The 19,864-nt window shown below is 46.1% G+C and overlaps 1 protein-coding gene across 1 annotated transcript in view; it reads left to right on the top strand.

The window, feature by feature from the left end:
• The first annotated feature begins 1,220 nt into the window (after positions 1-1,220).
• Positions 1,221-19,864, top strand: part of PPP1R13B (protein phosphatase 1 regulatory subunit 13B) — a 145,274-nt gene continuing 126,630 nt past the window's right edge. Inside the window, exon 1 of the mRNA XM_073570165.1 lies at positions 1,221-1,484. Within this exon, the coding sequence (XP_073426266.1) occupies positions 1,476-1,484 (9 nt within the window). The 5' untranslated portion in view covers positions 1,221-1,475. The remainder of the gene's footprint in view (positions 1,485-19,864) is intronic.

The following is a 19,864-nucleotide window of genomic DNA, read 5'->3' as shown; positions in this document are numbered from 1 at the left end:
TATACAGCTGGGGGGGTCACATGTGGCACTGGTTATGTAGTATGTGGGGGATATACAGCTGGGGTCACATGTGGCACTGGTTATGTAGTATGTGGAGGATATACAGCTGGGGTCACATGTGGCACTGGTTATGTAGTATGTGGGGGATATACAGCTGGGGGGTCACATGTGGCACTGGTTATGTAGTATGTGGGGGATATACAGCTGGGGACACATGTGACACTGGTTATGTAGTATGTGGGGGATATACAGCTGGGGGGGTCACATGTGGCACTGGTTATGTAGTATGTGGGGGATATACAGCTGGGGACACATGTGACACTGGTTATGTAGTATGTGGGGGATATACAGCTGGGGACACATGTGGCACTGGTTATGTAGTATGTGGGGGATATACAGCTGGGGGGTCACATGTGGCACCGCTTATCTAGTATGTGGAGGATATACAGCTGGGGGGTCACATGTGGCACTGGTTATGTAGTATGTGGGGGATATACAGCTGGGGACACATGTGACACTGGTTATGTAGTATGTGGGGGATATACAGCTGGGGTCACATGTGGCACTGGTTATGTAGTATGTGGGGGATATACAGCTGGGGGGGTCACATGTGGCACTGGTTATGTAGTATGTGGGGGATATACAGCTGGGGACACATGTGACACTGGTTATGTAGTATGTGGGGGATATACAGCTGGGGTCACATGTGGCACTGGTTATGTAGTATGTGGGGGATATACAGCTGGGGGGGTCACATGTGGCACTGGTTATGTAGTATGTGGGGGATATACAGCTGGGGACACATGTGACACTGGTTATGTAGTATGTGGGGGATATACAGCTGGGGTCACATGTGGCACCGCTTATCTAGTATGTGGGGCAATAAATCCCATGATTGTTGTAGTCTTTTGTGCTTGTAGACACGTGACTTCTCACTTGCAGGCAGTCAGTGGTTAATGTTCCTGCCCGTCTGTAGGCAGCGCCGGTCCCTGAGTCACTGACTGTCCCCGCAGCCTTTATTGCACCTGACGGCCGCTGGGCGGAGCCACCTCGAGCAGCCTGGTTCTTCTACATTCCTGACATTGCCCTCTGCCGACGTCACATCGGACCCGCCCAGCTGTCAATCATTTCCTGACCTGTCAATCAAACGACGATCTGTCAGTCATGTACCTGAGCCCCGCCCTCCTTGCGGTCCCGCCCTTCCAGTTGTACCCGCCCTTTCCCATGTCCCCGCCTCTCCTCTCCGCAGCGCCGCAGCCTTCTCTTCCTCAACCTGAGTCCCTACCTATCCCGCCGCCAGGAAGGAAGGAAGGAAGCCCGGGAGGGAGGAGGAAGCAGCCGTGAGAGGAGGAGGACAGGCCTGCCCTGCAGATCTGCAGCCATTTCGTGCTTGGATTTCCCTGCCTGATCCGTGGAGCTGAGAACAGCAGGGCGGGGGGTCCTGCCCGTACACGGGGCTCCCGGGAGCTGCAGCCATGATGCCGGTATGTACCCGCTGTGTGTGCGCCTCTCATCCTGTGCAGTGTCCGGGTCAGCAGCGCACGCTGCACCTGTGTGATGGTGGCGGCTGTCACCCTATATATATGTGTATATGATGGCTGTGCTCTGTGTGATGGAGGCGGCTGTCACCCTATATATGTGTATATGATGGCTGCACCTGTGTGATGGTGGCGGCTGTCACCCTATATATATGTGTATATGATGGCTGTGCTCTGTGTGATGGAGGCGGCTGTCACCCTATATATGTGTATATGATGGCTGCACCTGTGTGATGGTGGCGGCTGTCACCCTATATATGTGTATATGATGGCTGCACCTGTGTGATGGTGGCGGCTGTCACCCTATATATGTGTATATGATGGCTGTGCTCTGTGTGATGGAGGCGGCTGTCACCCTATATATGTGTATATGATGGCTGTGCTCTGTGTGATGGAGACGGCTGTCACCCTATATATATGTGTATGATGGCTGTGCTCTGTGTGATGGAGGCGGCTGTCACCCTATATATATGTGTATATGATGGCTGTGCTCTGTGTGATGGAGGCGGCTGTCACCCTATATATATGTGTATATGATGGCTGCGCTCTGTGTGATGGAGGCGACTGTCACCCTATATATATGTGTATATGATGGCTGCGCTCTGTGTGATGGAGGCGGCTGTCACCCTATATATATGTGTATATGATGGCTGTGCTCTGTGTGATGGAGGCGGCTGTCACCCTATATATGTGTATATGATGGCTATGCTCTGTGTGATGGAGGCGGCTGTCACCCTATATATGTGTATATGATGGCTGTGTGATGGAGGCGGCTGTCACCCTATATATGTGTATATGATGGCTGTGCTCTGTGTGATGGAGGCGGCTGTCACCCTATATATGTGTATATGATGGCTGTGCTCTGTGTGATGGAGGCGGCTGTCACCCTATATATGTGTATATGATGGCTGTGTGATGGAGGCGGCTGTCACCCTATATATGTGTATATGATGGCTGTGCTCTGTGTGATGGAGGCGGCTGTCACCCTATATATGTGTATATGATGGCTGTGTGATGGAGGCGGCTGTCACCCTATATATGTGTATATGATGGCTGTGCTCTGTGTGATGGAGGCGGCTGTCACCCTATATATGTGTATATGATGGCTGTGCTCTGTGTGATGGTGGCGGCTGTCACCCTATATATATGTGTATATGATGGCTGTGCTCTGTGTGATGGAGGTGGCTGTCACCCTATATATGTGTATATGATGGCTGTGCTCTGTGTGATGGAGGCGGCTGTCACCCTATATATGTGTATATGATGGCTGCGCTCTGTGTGATGGAGGCGGCTGTCACCCTATATATGTGTATATGATGGCTGTGCTCTGTGTGATGGAGGCGGCTGTCACCCTATATATGTGTATATGATGGCTGCGCTCTGTGTGATGGAGGCGACTGTCACCCTATATATATGTGTATATGATGGCTGTGCTCTGTGTGATGGAGGCGGCTGTCACCCTATATATGTGTATATGATGGCTATGCTCTGTGTGATGGAGGCGGCTGTCACCCTATATATGTGTATATGATGGCTGTGCTCTGTGTGATGGTGGCGGCTGTCACCCTATATATATGTGTATATGATGGCTGTGCTCTGTGTGATGGTGGCGGCTGTCACCCTATATATATGTGTATATGATGGCTGTGCTCTGTGTGATGGAGGCGGCTGTCACCCTATATATATGTGTATATGATGGCTGTGCTCTGTGTGATGGTGGCGGCTGTCACCCTATATATATGTGTATATGATGGCTGTGCTCTGTGTGATGGAGGCGGCTGTCACCCTATATATGTGTATATGATGGCTGTGTGATGGAGGCGGCTGTCACCCTATATATGTGTATATGATGGCTGTGCTCTGTGTGATGGAGGCGGCTGTCACCCTATATATGTGTATATGATGGCTGTGCTCTGTGTGATGGTGGCGGCTGTCACCCTATATATATGTGTATATGATGGCTGTGCTCTGTGTGATGGAGGCGGCTGTCACCCTATATATGTGTATATGATGGCTGTGCTCTGTGTGATGGAGGCGGCTGTCACCCTATATATGTGTATATGATGGCTGCGCTCTGTGTGATGGAGGCGGCTGTCACCCTATATATGTGTATATGATGGCTGTGCTCTGTGTGATGGAGGCGGCTGTCACCCTATATATGTGTATATGATGGCTGCGCTCTGTGTGATGGAGGCGACTGTCACCCTATATATATGTGTATATGATGGCTGTGCTCTGTGTGATGGAGGCGGCTGTCACCCTATATATGTGTATATGATGGCTATGCTCTGTGTGATGGAGGCGGCTGTCACCCTATATATGTGTATATGATGGCTGTGCTCTGTGTGATGGTGGCGGCTGTCACCCTATATATATGTGTATATGATGGCTGTGCTCTGTGTGATGGTGGCGGCTGTCACCCTATATATATGTGTATATGATGGCTGTGCTCTGTGTGATGGAGGCGGCTGTCACCCTATATATATGTGTATATGATGGCTGTGCTCTGTGTGATGGTGGCGGCTGTCACCCTATATATATGTGTATATGATGGCTGTGCTCTGTGTGATGGAGGCGGCTGTCACCCTATATATATGTGTATATGATGGCTGTGCTCTGTGTGATGGAGGCGGCTGTCACCCTATATATATGTGTATATGATGGCTGTGCTCTGTGTGATGGAGGCGGCTGTCACCCTATATATGTGTATATGATGGCTGTGCTCTGTGTGATGGAGGCGGCTGTCACCCTATATATATGTGTATATGATGGCTGTGCTCTGTGTGATGGAGGCGGCTGTCACCCTATATATGTGTATATGATGGCTGCGCTCTGTGTGATGGAGGCGGCTGTCACCCTATATATGTGTATATGATGGCTGCGCTCTGTGTGATGGAGGCGACTGTCACCCTATATATGTGTATATGATGGCTGTGCTCTGTGTGATGGTGGCGGCTGTCACCCTATATATATGTGTATATGATGGCTGTGCTCTGTGTGATGGTGGCGGCTGTCACCCTATATATATGTGTATATGATGGCTGTGCTCTGTGTGATGGAGGCGGCTGTCACCCTATATATATGTGTATATGATGGCTGTGCTCTGTGTGATGGTGGCGGCTGTCACCCTATATATATGTGTATATGATGGCTGTGCTCTGTGTGATGGAGGCGGCTGTCACCCTATATATATGTGTATATGATGGCTGTGCTCTGTGTGATGGAGGCGGCTGTCACCCTATATATATGTGTATATGATGGCTGTGTGATGGTGGCGGCTGTCACCCTATATATATGTGTATATGATGGCTGTGCTCTGTGTGATGGTGGCGGCTGTCACCCTATATATATGTGTATATGATGGCTGTGCTCTGTGTGATGGAGGCGGCTGTCACCCTATATATATGTGTATATGATGGCTGTGCTCTGTGTGATGGTGGCGGCTGTCACCCTATATATATGTGTATATGATGGCTGTGCTCTGTGTGATGGTGGCGGCTGTCACCCTATATATATGTGTATATGATGGCTGTGCTCTGTGTGATGGAGGCGGCTGTCACCCTATATATGTGTATATGATGGCTGTGCTCTGTGTGATGGTGGCGGCTGTCACCCTATATATATGTGTATATGATGGCTGTGCTCTGTGTGATGGAGGCGGCTGTCACCCTATATATATGTGTATATGATGGCTGTGCTCTGTGTGATGGTGGCGGCTGTCACCCTATATATATGTGTATATGATGGCTGTGCTCTGTGTGATGGAGGCGGCTGTCACCCTATATATATGTGTATATGATGGCTGTGCTCTGTGTGATGGAGGCGGCTGTCACTATGTATATGTGTATATGATGGCTGCGCTCTGTGTGATGAGGCGGCTGTCACCCTATATATATGTGTGTATGATGGCTGTACTCTGTGTGATAGTGGCGGCTGTCACCCTATATATGTGTATATGATGTCTGTGTGGTGGAGGCGGCTGTCACCCTATGTACATGTGTATATGATGGCTGTGCTCTGTGTGATGGAGGCGGCTGTCACCCTATATATATGTGTATATGATGGCTGTGCTCTGTGTGATGGAGGCGGCTGTCACCCTATATATGTGTATATGATGGCTGTGCTCTGTGTGATGGAGGCGGCTGTCACCCTATATATGTGTATATGATGGCTGCGCTCTGTGTGATGAGGCGGCTGTCACCCTATATATATGTGTGTATGATGGCTGTACTCTGTGTGATAGTGGCGGCTGTCACCCTATATATGTGTATATGATGTCTGTGTGGTGGAGGCGGCTGTCACCCTATGTACATGTGTATATGATGGCTGTGCTCTGTGTGATGGAGGCGGCTGTCACCCTATATATATGTGTATATGATGGCTGTGCTCTGTGTGATGGAGGCGGCTGTCACCCTATATATGTGTGTATGATGGCTGTGCTCTGTGTTATGGAGGCGGCTGTCACCCTATATATATGTGTATATGATGGCTGTGCTCTGTGTGATAGTGGAGGCTGTCACCCTATATATGTGTATATGATGTCTGTGTGGTGGAGGCGGCTGTCACCCTATGTACATGTGTATATGATGGCTGTGCTCTGTGTGATGGAGGCGGCTGTCACCCTATATATATGTGTATATGATGGCTGTGCTCTGTGTGATGGAGGCGGCTGTCACCCTATATATGTGTGTATGATGGCTGTGCTCTGTGTTATGGAGGCGGCTGTCACCCTATATATATGTGTATATGATGGCTGTGCTCTGTGTGATGGAGGCGGCTGTCACCCTATATATATGTGTATATGATGGCTGTGCTCTGTGTGATGGAGGCGGCTGTCACTATGTATATGTGTATATGATGGCTGTGCTCTGTGTGATGGAGGCGGCTGTCACCCTATATATATGTGTATATGATGGCTGTGCTCTGTGTGATGGAGGCGGCTGTCACTATGTATATGTGTATAAGATGGCTGTGCTCTGTGTGATGGAGGCGGCTGTCACCCTATATATATGTGTATATGATGGCTGTGCTCTGTGTGATGGAGGCGGCTGTCACTATGTATATGTGTATATGATGGCTGTGCTCTGTGTGATGGAGGCGGCTGCTGTCACCCTATATATGTGTATATGATGGCTGTGCTCTGTGTGATGGAGGCGGCTGTCACCCTATATATATGTGTGTATGATGGCTGTGCTCTGTGTGATGGAGGCGGCTGTCACCCTATATATGTGTATATGATGTCTGTGTGATGGAGGCGGCTGTCACCCTATATATGTGTATATGATGGCTGTGTGATGGAGGCGGCTGTCACCCTATATATATGTGTATATGATGGCTATGCTCTGTGTGATGGAGGCGGCTGTCACCCTATATATGTGTATATGATGGCTGCGCTCTGTGTGATGAGGCGGCTGTCACCCTATATATACACTCACTGGCCACTTTATTAGGTACACCTGTCCAACTGTGTGTTAAGACTTAATTTCTAATCAGCCAATCACATGGCGGCAACTCAGTGCATTTAGGCATGTAGACATGGTCAAGACAATCTCCTGCAGTTCAAACCGAGCATCAGTATGGGGAAGAAAGGTGATTTGAGCGCCTTTGAACGTGGCATGATTGTTGGTGCCAGAAGGGCTGGTCTGAGTATTTCAGAAACTGCTGATCTACTGGGATTTTCACGCACAACCATCTCTAGGGTTTACAGAGAATGGTCCGAAAAAGAAAAAAAATCCAGTGAGCGGCAGTTCTGTGGCCGGAAATGCCATGTTGATGCCAGAGGTCAGAGGAGAATGGGCAGACTGGTTCGAGCTGATAGAAAGGCAACAGTGACTCAAATTGCCACCCGTTACAACCAAGGTAGGCAGAAGAGCATCTCTGAACGCACAGTGCGTCGAACTTTGAGGCAGATGGGCTACAGCAGCAGAAGACCACACTGGGTACCACTCCTCTCAGCTAAGAACAGGAAACTGAGGCTACAATTTGCACAAGCTCATCGAAATTGGACAGTAGAAGATTGGAAAAACGTTGCCTGGTCTGATGAGTCTCGATTTCTGCTGCGACATTCGGATGGTAGGGTCAGAATTTGGCGTAAACAACATGAAAGCATGGATCCATCCTGCCTTGTATCAACGGTTCAGGCTGGTGGTGGTGGTGTCATGGTGTGGGGAATTTTTTCTGGGCACTCTTTGGGCCCCTTGGTACCAATTGAGCATCGTTGCAACGCCACAGCCTACCTGAGTATTGTTGCTGACCATGTCCATCCCTTTATGACCACAATGTACCCAACATCTGATGGCTACTTTCAGCAGGATAATGCGCCATGTCATAAAGCTCGAATCATCTCAGATTGGTTTCTTGAACATGACAATGAGTTTACTGTACTCAAATGGCCTCCTCAGTCACCAGATCTCAATCCAATAGAGCATCTTTGGGATGTGGTGGAACGGGAGATTCGCATCAGGGATGTGCAGCCGACAAATCTGCGCCAACTGTGTGATGCCATCATGTCAATATGGTCCAAAATCTCTGAGGAATGCTTCCAGCACCTTGTTGAATCTCTGCCACGAAGAATTGAGGCAGTTCTGAAGGCAAAAGGGGGCCCAACCCCTTACTAGCATGGTGTACCTAATAAAGTGGCCAGTGAGTGTATGTGTGTATGATGGCTGTGCTCTGTGTGATGGTGGCGGCTGTCACCCTATATATGTGTATATGATGTCTGTGTGGTGGAGGCGGCTGTCACCCTATGTACATGTGTATATGATGGCTGTGCTCTGTGTGATGGAGGCGGCTGTCACCCTATATATATGTGTGTGTGATGGTTGTGCTCTGTGTGATGGAGGCGGCTGTCACCCTATATATGTGTATATGATGGCTGTGCTCTGTGTGATGGAGGCGGCTGTCACTATGTATATGTGTATAAGATGGCTGTGCTCTGTGTGATGGAGGCGGCTGTCACCCTATATATGTGTATATGATGGCTGTGCTCTGTGTGATGGAGGCGGCTGTCACCCTATATATATGTGTATATGATGGCTGTGTTGTGTGTGATGGAGGCGGCTGTCACCCTATATATGTGTATATGATGGCTGTGCTCTGTGTGATGGAGGCGGCTGTCACCCTATATATATGTGTATATGATGGCTGTGCTCTGTGTGATGGAGGCGGCTGTCACCCTATACATGTGTGTATGATGGCTGTGCTCTGTGTGATGGAGGCGGCTGTCACCCTATATATGTGTATATGATGGCTGTGCTCTGGGTGATGGATTCGGCGGTCACCCTATATATATGTGTATATGATGGCTGTGCTGTGTGTGATGGAGGCGGCTGTCACTATATACAGTGGGGCAAAAAAGTATTTAGTCAGTCAGCAATAGTGCAAGTTCCACCACTTAAAAAGATGAGAGGCGTCTGTAATTTACATCATAGGTAGACCTCAACTATGGGAGACAAACTGAGAAAAAAAAATCCAGAAAATCACATTGTCTGGTTTTTTTTCATTTTATTTGCATATTATGGTGGAAAATAAGTATTTGGTCAGAAACAAAATTTCATCTCAATACTTTGTGATATATCCTTTGTTGGCAATGACAGAGGTCAAACGTTTTCTGTAAGTCTTCACAAGGTTGCCACACACTGTTGTTGGTATGTTGGCCCATTCCTCCATGCAGATCTCCTCTAGAGCAGTGATGTTTTTGGCTTTTCGCTTGGCAACACGGACTTTCAACTCCCTCCAAAGGTTTTCTATAGGGTTGAGATCTGGAGACTGGCTAGGTCACTCCAGGACTTTGAAATGCTTCTTACGAAGCCACTCCTTCGTTGCCCTGGCGGTGTGCTTTGGATCATTGTCATGTTGAAAGACCCAGCCACGTTTCATCTTCAATGCCCTTGCTGATGGAAGGAGGTTTGCACTCAAAATCTCACGATACATGGCCCCATTCATTCTTTCATGTACCCGGATCAGTCGTCCTGGCACCTTTGCAGAGAAACAGCCCCAAAGCATGATGTTTCCACCACCATGCTTTACAGTAGGTATGGTGTTTGATGGATGCAACTCAGTATTCTTTTTCCTCCAAACACGACAAGTTGTGTTTCTACCAAACAGTTCCAGTTTGGTTTCATCAGACCATAGGACATTCTCCCAAAACTCCTCTGGATCATCCAAATGCTCTCTAGCAAACTTCAGACGGGCCCGGACATGTACAGGCTTAAGCAGTGGGACACGTCTGGCACTGCAGGATCTGAGTCCATGGTGGCGTAGTGTGTTACTTATGGTAGGCCTTGTTACATTGGTCCCAGCTCTCTGCAGTTCATTCACTAGGTCCCCCCGCGTGGTTCTGGGATTTTTGCTCACCGTTCTTGTGATCATTCTGACCCCACGGGGTGGGATTTTGCGTGGAGCACCAGATCGAGGGAGATTATCAGTGGTCTTGTATGTCTTCCATTTTCTAATTATTGCTCCCACAGTTGATTTCTTCACTCCAAGCTGGTTGGCTATTGCAGATTCAGTCTTCCCAGCCTGGTGCAGGGCTACAATTTTGTTTCTGGTGTCCTTTGACAGCTCTTTGGTCTTCACCATAGTGGATTTTGGAGTCAGACTGTTTGAGGGTGTGCACAGGTGTCTTTTTATACTGATAACAAGTTTAAACAGGTGCCATTACTACAGGTAATGAGTGGAGGAAAGAGGAGACTCTTAAAGAAGAAGTTACAGGTCTGTGAGAGCCAGAAATCTTGATTGCTTGTTTCTGACCAAATACTTATTTTCCACCATAATATCCAAATAAATGAAAAAAAAAACAGACAATGTGATTTTCTGGATTTTTTTTTCTCAGTTTGTCTCCCATAGTTGAGGTCTACCTATGATGTAAATTACAGACGCCTCTCATCTTTTTAAGTGGTGGAACTTGCACTATTGCTGACTGACTAAATACTTTTTTGCCGCACTGTATATGTGTATATGATGGCTGTGCTCTGTGTGATGAAGTCGGCTGTCACCCTATATATATGTGTATATGATGGCTGTGCTCTGTGTGATGGAGGCGGCTGTCACCCTATATATGTGTATATGATGGCTGTGCTCTGTGTGATGGAGGCGGCTGTCACCCTATATATATGTGTATATGATGTCTGTGTGATGGAGGCGGCTGTCACCCTATATATATGTGTATATGATAGCTGTGCTCTGTGTGATGGAGGAGGCTGTCACCCTATATATGTGTGTATGATGGCTGTGCTCTGTGTGATGGAGGCAGCTGTCACCCTATGTATATGATGGCTGTGTGATGGTGGCGGCTGTCACCCTATGTATATGATGGCTGTGCTCTGTGTGATGGAGGCGGCTGTCACCCTATATATATGTGTATATGATGGCTGTGTGATGGAGGCGGCTGTCACCCTATATATATGTGTATATGATGGCTGTGTGATGGAGGCGGCTGTCACCCTATATATGTGTATATGATGGCTGTGTGATGGAGGCGGCTGTCACCCTATATATATTTGTATATGATGGCTGAGTGATGGAGGCGGCTGTCACCCTATATATGTGTATATGATGGCTGCGCTCTGTGTGATGGAGGCGGCTGTCACCCTATATATACACTCACTGGCCACTTTATTAGGTACACCATGCTAGTAACGGGTTGGACCCCCTTTTGCCTTCAGAACTGCCTCAATTCTTCGTGGCAGAGATTCAACAAGGTGCTGGAAGCATTCCTCAGAGATTTTGGACCATATTGACATGATGGCATCACACAGTTGGCGCAGATTTGTCGGCTGCACATCCCTGATGCGAATCTCCCGTTCCACCACATCCCAAAGATGCTCTATTGGATTGAGATCTGGTGACTGAGGAGGCCATTTGAGTACAGTGAACTCATTGTCATGTTCAAGAAACCAATCTGAGATGATTCGAGCTTTATGACATGGCGCATTATCCTGCTGAAAGTAGCCATCAGATGTTGGGTACATTGTGGTCATAAAGGGATGGACATGGTCAGCAACAATACTCAGGTAGGCTGTGGCGTTGCAACGATGCTCAATTGGTACCAAGGGGCCCAAAGAGTGCCAAGAAAAAATTCCCCACACCATGACACCACCACCACCAGCCTGAACCGTTGATACAAGGCAGGATGGATCCATGCTTTCATGTTGTTTACGCCAAATTCTGACCCTACCATCCGAATGTCGCAGCAGAAATCGAGACTCATCAGACCAGGCAACGTTTTTCCAATCTTCTACTGTCCAATTTCGATGAGCTTGTGCAAATTGTAGCCTCAGTTTCCTGTTCTTAGCTGCGAGGAGTGGTACCCAGTGTGGTCTTCTGCTGCTGTAGCCCATCTGCCTCAAAGTTCGACGCACTGTGCGTTCAGAGATGCTCTTCTGCCTACCTTGGTTGTAACGGGTGGCAATTTGAGTCACTGTTGCCTTTCTATCAGCTCGAACCAGTCTGCCCATTCTCCTCTGACCTCTGGCATCAACAAGGCATTTCCGGCCACAGAACTGCCGCTCACTGGATTTTTTTTCTTTTTCGGACCATTCTCTGTAAACCCTAGAGATGGTTGTGCGTGAAAATCCCAGTAGATCAGCAGTTTCTGAAATACTCAGACCAGCCCTTCTGGCACCAACAATCATGCCACGTTCAAAGGCACTCAAATCACCTTTCTTCCCCATACTGATGCTCGGTTTGAACTGCAGGAGATTGTCTTGACCATGTCTACATGCCTAAATGCACTGAGTTGCCGCCATGTGATTGGCTGATTAGAAATTAAGTCTTAACACACAGTTGGACAGGTGTACCTAATAAAGTGGCCAGTGAGTGTATGTGTATATGATGGCTGTGTGATGGAGGCGGCTGTCACCCTATATATATTTGTATATGATGGCTGAGTGATGGAGGCGGCTGTCACCCTATATATGTGTATATGATGTCTGCGCTCTGTGTGATGGAGGCGGCTGTCACCCTATATATGTGTATATGATGGCTGTGCTCTGTGTTATGGAGGCGGCTGTCACCCTATATCTATGTGTATATGATGGCTGTGCTCTGTGTGATGGAGGCGGCTTTCACCCTATATATGTGTATATGATGGTTGTGCTCTTTGTGATGGAGGCGGCTGTCACCCTATATATATGTGTATATGATGGCTGTGTGATGGAGGCGGCTGTCACCCTATATATATGTGTATATGATGGCTGTGTGATGGAGGCGGCTGTCACCCTATATATGTGTATATGATGGCTGTGTGATGGAGGCGGCTGTCACCCTATATATATATATATATATATATATATATATATATATATATATATATGTGTGTGTGTGTATGATGGCTGTGTGATGGTGGCGGCTGTCACCCTATGTATATGATGGCTGTGCTCTGTGTGATGGAGGCGGCTGTCACCCTATATATGTGTATATGATGGCTGTGCTCTGTGTGATGGAGGCGGCTGTCACCCTATATATATGTGTATATGATGGCTGTGTGATGGAGGCGGCTGTCACCCTATATATATTTGTATATGATGGCTGAGTGATGGAGGCGGCTGTCACCATATATATATATATATGTGTGTATGATGGCTGTGTGAAGGAGGCGGCTGTCACCCTATATATGTGTATATGATGGCTGTGCTCTGTGTGATGGAGGCGGCTGTCACCCTATATATATGTGTATATGATGGCTGTGTGATGGATGCGGCTGTCACCCTATGTATATGATGGCTGTGTGATTGAGGCGGCTGTCACCCTATATATATATTTGTATATGATGGCTGAGTGATGGAGTCGGCTGTCACCCTATATATATTTGTATATGATGGCTGAGTGATGGAGTCGGCTGTCACCCTATATATATGTGTATATGATGGCTGTGTGATGGAGGCGGCTGTCACCCTATGTATATGATGGCTGTGTGATGGAGTCGGCTGTCACCCTATATATATTTGTATATGATGGCTGAGTGGTGGAGTCGGCTGTCACCCTATATATGTGTATATGATGGCTGTGTGATGGAGGCAGCTGTCACCCTATATATATTTGTATATGATGGCTGAGTGATGGAGTCGGCTGTCACCCTATATATATTTGTATATGATGGCTGTGTGATGGAGGCGGCTGTCACCCTATATATGTGTATATGATGGCTGTGCTCTGTGTGATGGAGGCGGCTGTCACCCTATATATATTTGTATATGATGGCTGAGTGATGGAGTCGGCTGTCACCCTATATATATGTGTATATGATGGCTGTGTGATGGAGGCGGCTGTCACCCTATGTATATGATGGCTGAGTGATGGAGTCGGCTGTCACCCTATATATGTGTATATGATGGCTGTGTGATGGAGGCAGCTGTCACCCTATATATATTTTTATATGATGGCTGAGTGATGGAGTCGGCTGTCACCCTATATATATGTGTATATGATGGCTGTGTGATGGAGTCGGCTGTCACCCTATATATATGTGTATATGATGGCTGTGTGATGGAGGCGGCTGTCACCCTATATATGTGTATATGATGGCTGTGTGATGGAGGCGGCTGTCACCCTATATATATGTGTATATGATGTCTGTGTGGTGGAGGCGGCTGTCACCCTATATATATGTGTATATGATGGCTATGCTCTGTGTGATGGAGGCGGCTGTCACCCTATATATGTGTATATGATGGCTGTGCTCTGTGTGATGGAGGCGGCTGTCACCCTATATATGTGTATATGATGGCTGTGCTCTGTGTGATGGAGGCGGCTGTCACCCTATATATGTGTATATGATGGCTGTGCTCTGTGTGATGGAGGTGGCTGTCACCCTATATATATGTGTATATGATGGCTGTGCTCTGTGTGATGGAGGTGGCTGTCACCCTATATATATATGTGTATATGATGGCTGTGTGATGGTGGCAGCTGTCACCCTATGTATATGATGGCTGTGTGATGGAGGCAGCTGTCACCCTATATATATGTGTATATGATGGCTGTGTGATGGAGGCAGCTGTCACCCTATATATATGTGTATATGATGGCTGTGTGATGGAGGCAGCTGTCACCCTATATATATGTGTATATGATGTCTGTGTGGTGGAGGCGGCTGTCACCCTATATATGTGTGTATGATGGAGGCGGCTGTCACCCTATATATATGTGTATATGATGGCTGTGCTCTGTGTTATGGAGGCGGCTGTCACCCTATATATATGTGTATATGATGGCTGTGCTCTGTGTGATGGAGGCGGCTGTCACCCTATATATATGTGTATATGATGGCTGTGCTCTTTGTGATGGAGGCGGCTGTCATCCTATATATATGTGTAAATGATGGCTGTGTGATGGAGGCGGCTGTCACCCTATATATATGTGTATATGATGGCTGTGTGATGGAGGCGGCTGTCACCCTATATATATGTGTATATGATGGCTGTGTGATGGAGGCGGCTGTCACCCTATATATATGTGTATATGATGGCTGTGTGATGGAGGCGGCTGTCACCCTATATATTTGTGTATATGATCGCTGTGTGATGGAGGCAGCTGTCACCCTATATACAGTCATATGTAAAAGTTTGGGCACCCCTATTAATGTTAACCTTTTCTCTTTATAACAATTTTGGTTTTTGCAACAGCTATTTCAGTTTCATATATCTAATAACTGATGGACTCAGTTATATTTCTGGATTCAAATGAGGTTTATTGTACTAACAGAAAATGTGCAATCTGCATTTAAACAAAATTTGACCAGTGCAAAAGTATGGGCACCCTTATCATTTTCTTGATTTGAACACTCCTAACTACTTTTTACTGACTTCCTGAAGCACTAAATTGGTTTTGTAACCTCATTGAGCTTTGAACTTCATAGCCAGGTGTATCAAATCATGAGAAAAGGTATTTAAGGTGGCCACTTGCAAGTAGTTCTCCTATTTGATTCTCCTATGAAGAGTGGCATCATGGGCTCCTCAAAACAACTCTCAAATGATCTGAAAACAAAGATTATTCAGCATAGCTTTTCAGGGGAAGGATACAAAAAGTTGTCTCAGAGATTTAACCTGTCAGTTTCCACTGTGAGGAACATAGTAAGGAAATGGAAGAACACAGGTACAGTTCTTGTTAAGCTCAGAAGTGGCAGGCCAAGAAAAATATCAGAAAGGCAGAGAAGAAGAATGGTGAGAACAGTCAAGGACAATCCACAGACCACCTCCAAAGACCTGCAGCATCACCTTGCTGCAGATGGTGTCACTGTGCATCGGTCAACAATACAGCGCATGCATAACGCCTTTTTGTATGACCAAACAACTCAATCTTTGTTTCATCAGTCCACAGGACCTTCTTCCAAAATGTAACTGGCTTGTCCAAATATGCTTTTGCATACCTCAGGCGACTCTGTTTGTGGCATGCTTGCAGAAACGGCTTCTTTCCCATCACTCTCCCATACAGCTTCTCCTTGTGCAAAGTGCGCTGTATTGTTGACCGATGCACAGTGATACCATCTGCAGCCAGATGATGCTGCAGGTCTTTGGAGGTGGTCTGTGGATTGTCCTTGACTGTTCTCACCATTCTTCTTCTCTGCCTTTCTGATATTTTTCTTGGTCTGCCACTTCTGGGCTTAACAAGAACTGTACCTGTGTTCTTCCATTTCCTTACTATGTTCCTCACAGTGGAAACTGACAGGTTAAATCTCTGAGACAACTTTTTGTATCCTTCCCCTGAAAAGCTATGTTGAATAATCTTTGTTTTCAGATCATTTGAGAGTTGTTTTGAGGAGCCCATGATGCCACTCTTCATAGGAGAATCAAATAGGAGAACTACTTGCAAGTGGCCACCTTAAATACCTTTTCTCATGATTTGATACACCTGGCTATGAAGTTCAAAGCTCAATGAGGTTACAAAACCAATTTAGTGCTTCAGGAAGTCAGTAAAAAGTAGTTAGGAGTGTTCAAATCAAGAAAATGATAAGGATGCCCATACTTTTGCACCGGTCAAATTTTGTTTAAATGCAGATTGCACATTTTCTGTTAATACAATAAACCTCATTTGAATCCAGAAATATAACTGAGTCCATCAGTTATTAGATATATGAAACTGAAATACCTGTTGCAAAAACCAAAATTGTTATAAAGAAAAAAGGTTAACATTAATAGGGGTGCCCAAACTTTTACATATGACTGTATATGTGTATATGATGTCTGTGTGATGGAGGCGGCTGTCACCCTATATATATGTGTATATGATGGCTGCGCTCTGTGTGATGGAGGCGGCTGTCACCCTATATATGTGTATATGATGGCTGTGCTCTGGGTGATGGAGGCGGCTGTCACCCTATATATATGTGTATATGATGGCTGTGTGATGGTGGCGGCTGTCACCCTATGTATATGATGGCTGTGCTGTGTGTGATGGAGGCAGCTGTCACCCTATATATATGTGTATATGATGTCTGTGTGGTGGAGGCGGCTGTCACCCTATATACGTGTGTGTGTGATGGAGGCGGCTGTCACCCTATATATATGTGTATATGATGACTGTGCTCTGTGTGATGGAGGCGGCTGCCACCCTATATATATGTGTATATGATGGCTGTGTGATGGAGGCGGCTGTCACCCTATATATATGTGTATATGATGGCTGTGTGATGGAGGCGGCTGTCACCCTATATATATGTGTATATGATGGCTGTGTGATGGAGGCGGCTGTCACCCTATATATTTGTGTATATGATGGCTGTGTGATGGAGGCAGCTGTCACCCTATATACAGTCATATGTAAAAGTTTGGGCACCCCTATTAATGTTAACCTTTTCTCTTTATAACAATTTTGGTTTTTGCAACAGCTATTTCAGTTTCATATATCTAATAACTGATGGACTCAGTTATATTTCTGGATTCAAATGAGGTTTATTGTACTAACAGAAAATGTGCAATCTGCATTTAAACAAAATTTGACCAGTGCAAAAGTATGGGCACCCTTATCATTTTCTTGATTTGAACACTCCTAACTTCTTTTTACTGACTTCCTGAAGCACTAAATTGGTTTTGTAACCTCATTGAGCTTTGAACTTCATAGCCAGGTGTATCAAATCATGAGAAAAGGTATTTAAGGTGGCCACTTGCAAGTAGTTCTCCTATTTGATTCTCCTATGAAGAGTGGCATCATGGGCTCCTCAAAACAACTCTCAAATGATCTGAAAACAAAGATTATTCAGCATAGCTTTTCAGGGGAAGGATACAAAAAGTTGTCTCAGAGATTTAACCTGTCAGTTTCCACTGTGAGGAACATAGTAAGGAAATGGAAGAACACAGGTACAGTTCTTGTTAAGCTCAGAAGTGGCAGGCCAAGAAAAATATCAGAAAGGCAGAGAAGAAGAATGGTGAGAACAGTCAAGGACAATCCACAGACCACCTCCAAAGACCTGCAGCATCACCTTGCTGCAGATGGTGTCACTGTGCATCGGTCAACAATACAGCGCATGCATAACGCCTTTTTGTATGACCAAACAACTCAATCTTTGTTTCATCAGTCCACAGGACCTTCTTCCAAAATGTAACTGGCTTGTCCAAATATGCTTTTGCATACCTCAGGCGACTCTGTTTGTGGCATGCTTGCAGAAACGGCTTCTTTCCCATCACTCTCCCATACAGCTTCTCCTTGTGCAAAGTGCGCTGTATTGTTGACCGATGCACAGTGATACCATCTGCAGCCAGATGATGCTGCAGGTCTTTGGAGGTGGTCTGTGGATTGTCCTTGACTGTTCTCACCATTCTTCTTCTCTGCCTTTCTGATATTTTTCTTGGTCTGCCACTTCTGGGCTTAACAAGAACTGTACCTGTGTTCTTCCATTTCCTTACTATGTTCCTCACAGTGGAAACTGACAGGTTAAATCTCTGAGACAACTTTTTGTATCCTTACCCTGAAAAGCTATGTTGAATAATCTTTGTTTTCAGATCATTTGAGAGTTGTTTTGAGGAGCCCATGATGCCACTCTTCATAGGAGAATCAAATAGGAGAACTACTTGCAAGTGGCCACCTTAAATACCTTTTCTCATGATTTGATACACCTGGCTATGAAGTTCAAAGCTCAATGAGGTTACAAAACCAATTTAGTGCTTCAGGAAGTCAGTAAAAAGTAGTTAGGAGTGTTCAAATCAAGAAAATGATAAGGATGCCCATACTTTTGCACCGGTCAAATTTTGTTTAAATGCAGATTGCACATTTTCTGTTAATACAATAAACCTCATTTGAATCCAGAAATATAACTGAGTCCATCAGTTATTAGATATATGAAACTGAAATACCTGTTGCAAAAACCAAAATTGTTATAAAGAAAAAAGGTTAACATTAATAGGGGTGCCCAAACTTTTACATATGACTGTATATGTGTATATGATGTCTGTGTGATGGAGGCGGCTGTCACCCTATATATATGTGTATATGATGGCTGCGCTCTGTGTGATGGAGGCGGCTGTCACCCTATATATGTGTATATGATGGCTGTGCTCTGGGTGATGGAGGCGGCTGTCACCCTATATATATGTGTATATGATGGCTGTGTGATGGTGGCGGCTGTCACCCTATGTATATGATGGCTGTGCTGTGTGTGATGGAGGCAGCTGTCACCCTATATATATGTGTATATGATGTCTGTGTGGTGGAGGCGGCTGTCACCCTATATACGTGTGTGTGTGATGGAGGCGGCTGTCACCCTATATATATGTGTATATGATGACTGTGCTCTGTGTGATGGAGGCGGCTGCCACCCTATATATATGTGTATATGATGGCTGTGTGATGGTGGCGGCTGTCACCCTATGTATATGATGGCTGTGTGATGGAGGCGGCTGTCACCCTATATATATGTGTATATGATGGCTGTGCTCTGTGTGATGGAGGCGGCTGTCACCCTATATATATGTGTATATGATGGCTGTGCTCTTTGTGATGGAGGCGGCTGTCACCCTATATATATGTGTAAATGATGGCTGTGTGATGGAGGCGGCTGTCACCCTATATATATGTGTATATGATGGCTGTGTGATGGAGGCAGCTGTCACCCTATATATATGTGTATATGATGTCTGTGTGATGGAGGCGGCTGTCACCCTATATATATGTGTATATGATGGCTGTGTGATGGAGGCGGCTGTCACCCTATATATATGTGTATATGATGGCTGTGTGATGGAGGCAGCTGTCACCCTATATATATATATGTGTATATGATGTCTGTGTGATGGAGGCGGCTGTCACCCTATATATATGTGTATATGATGGCTGCGCTCTGTGTGATGGAGGCGGCTGTCACCCTATATATGTGTATACGATGGCTGTGCTCT

The sequence above is a fragment of the Dendrobates tinctorius genome, unplaced genomic scaffold, assembly GCF_039654945.1.
Source record: "Dendrobates tinctorius isolate UK_male_01 unplaced genomic scaffold, ASM3965494v1 ptg000006l, whole genome shotgun sequence".
Lineage (NCBI taxonomy): Eukaryota > Metazoa > Chordata > Amphibia > Anura > Dendrobatidae > Dendrobates > Dendrobates tinctorius.
This window is presented reverse-complemented; position numbering and strand designations above follow the sequence as displayed.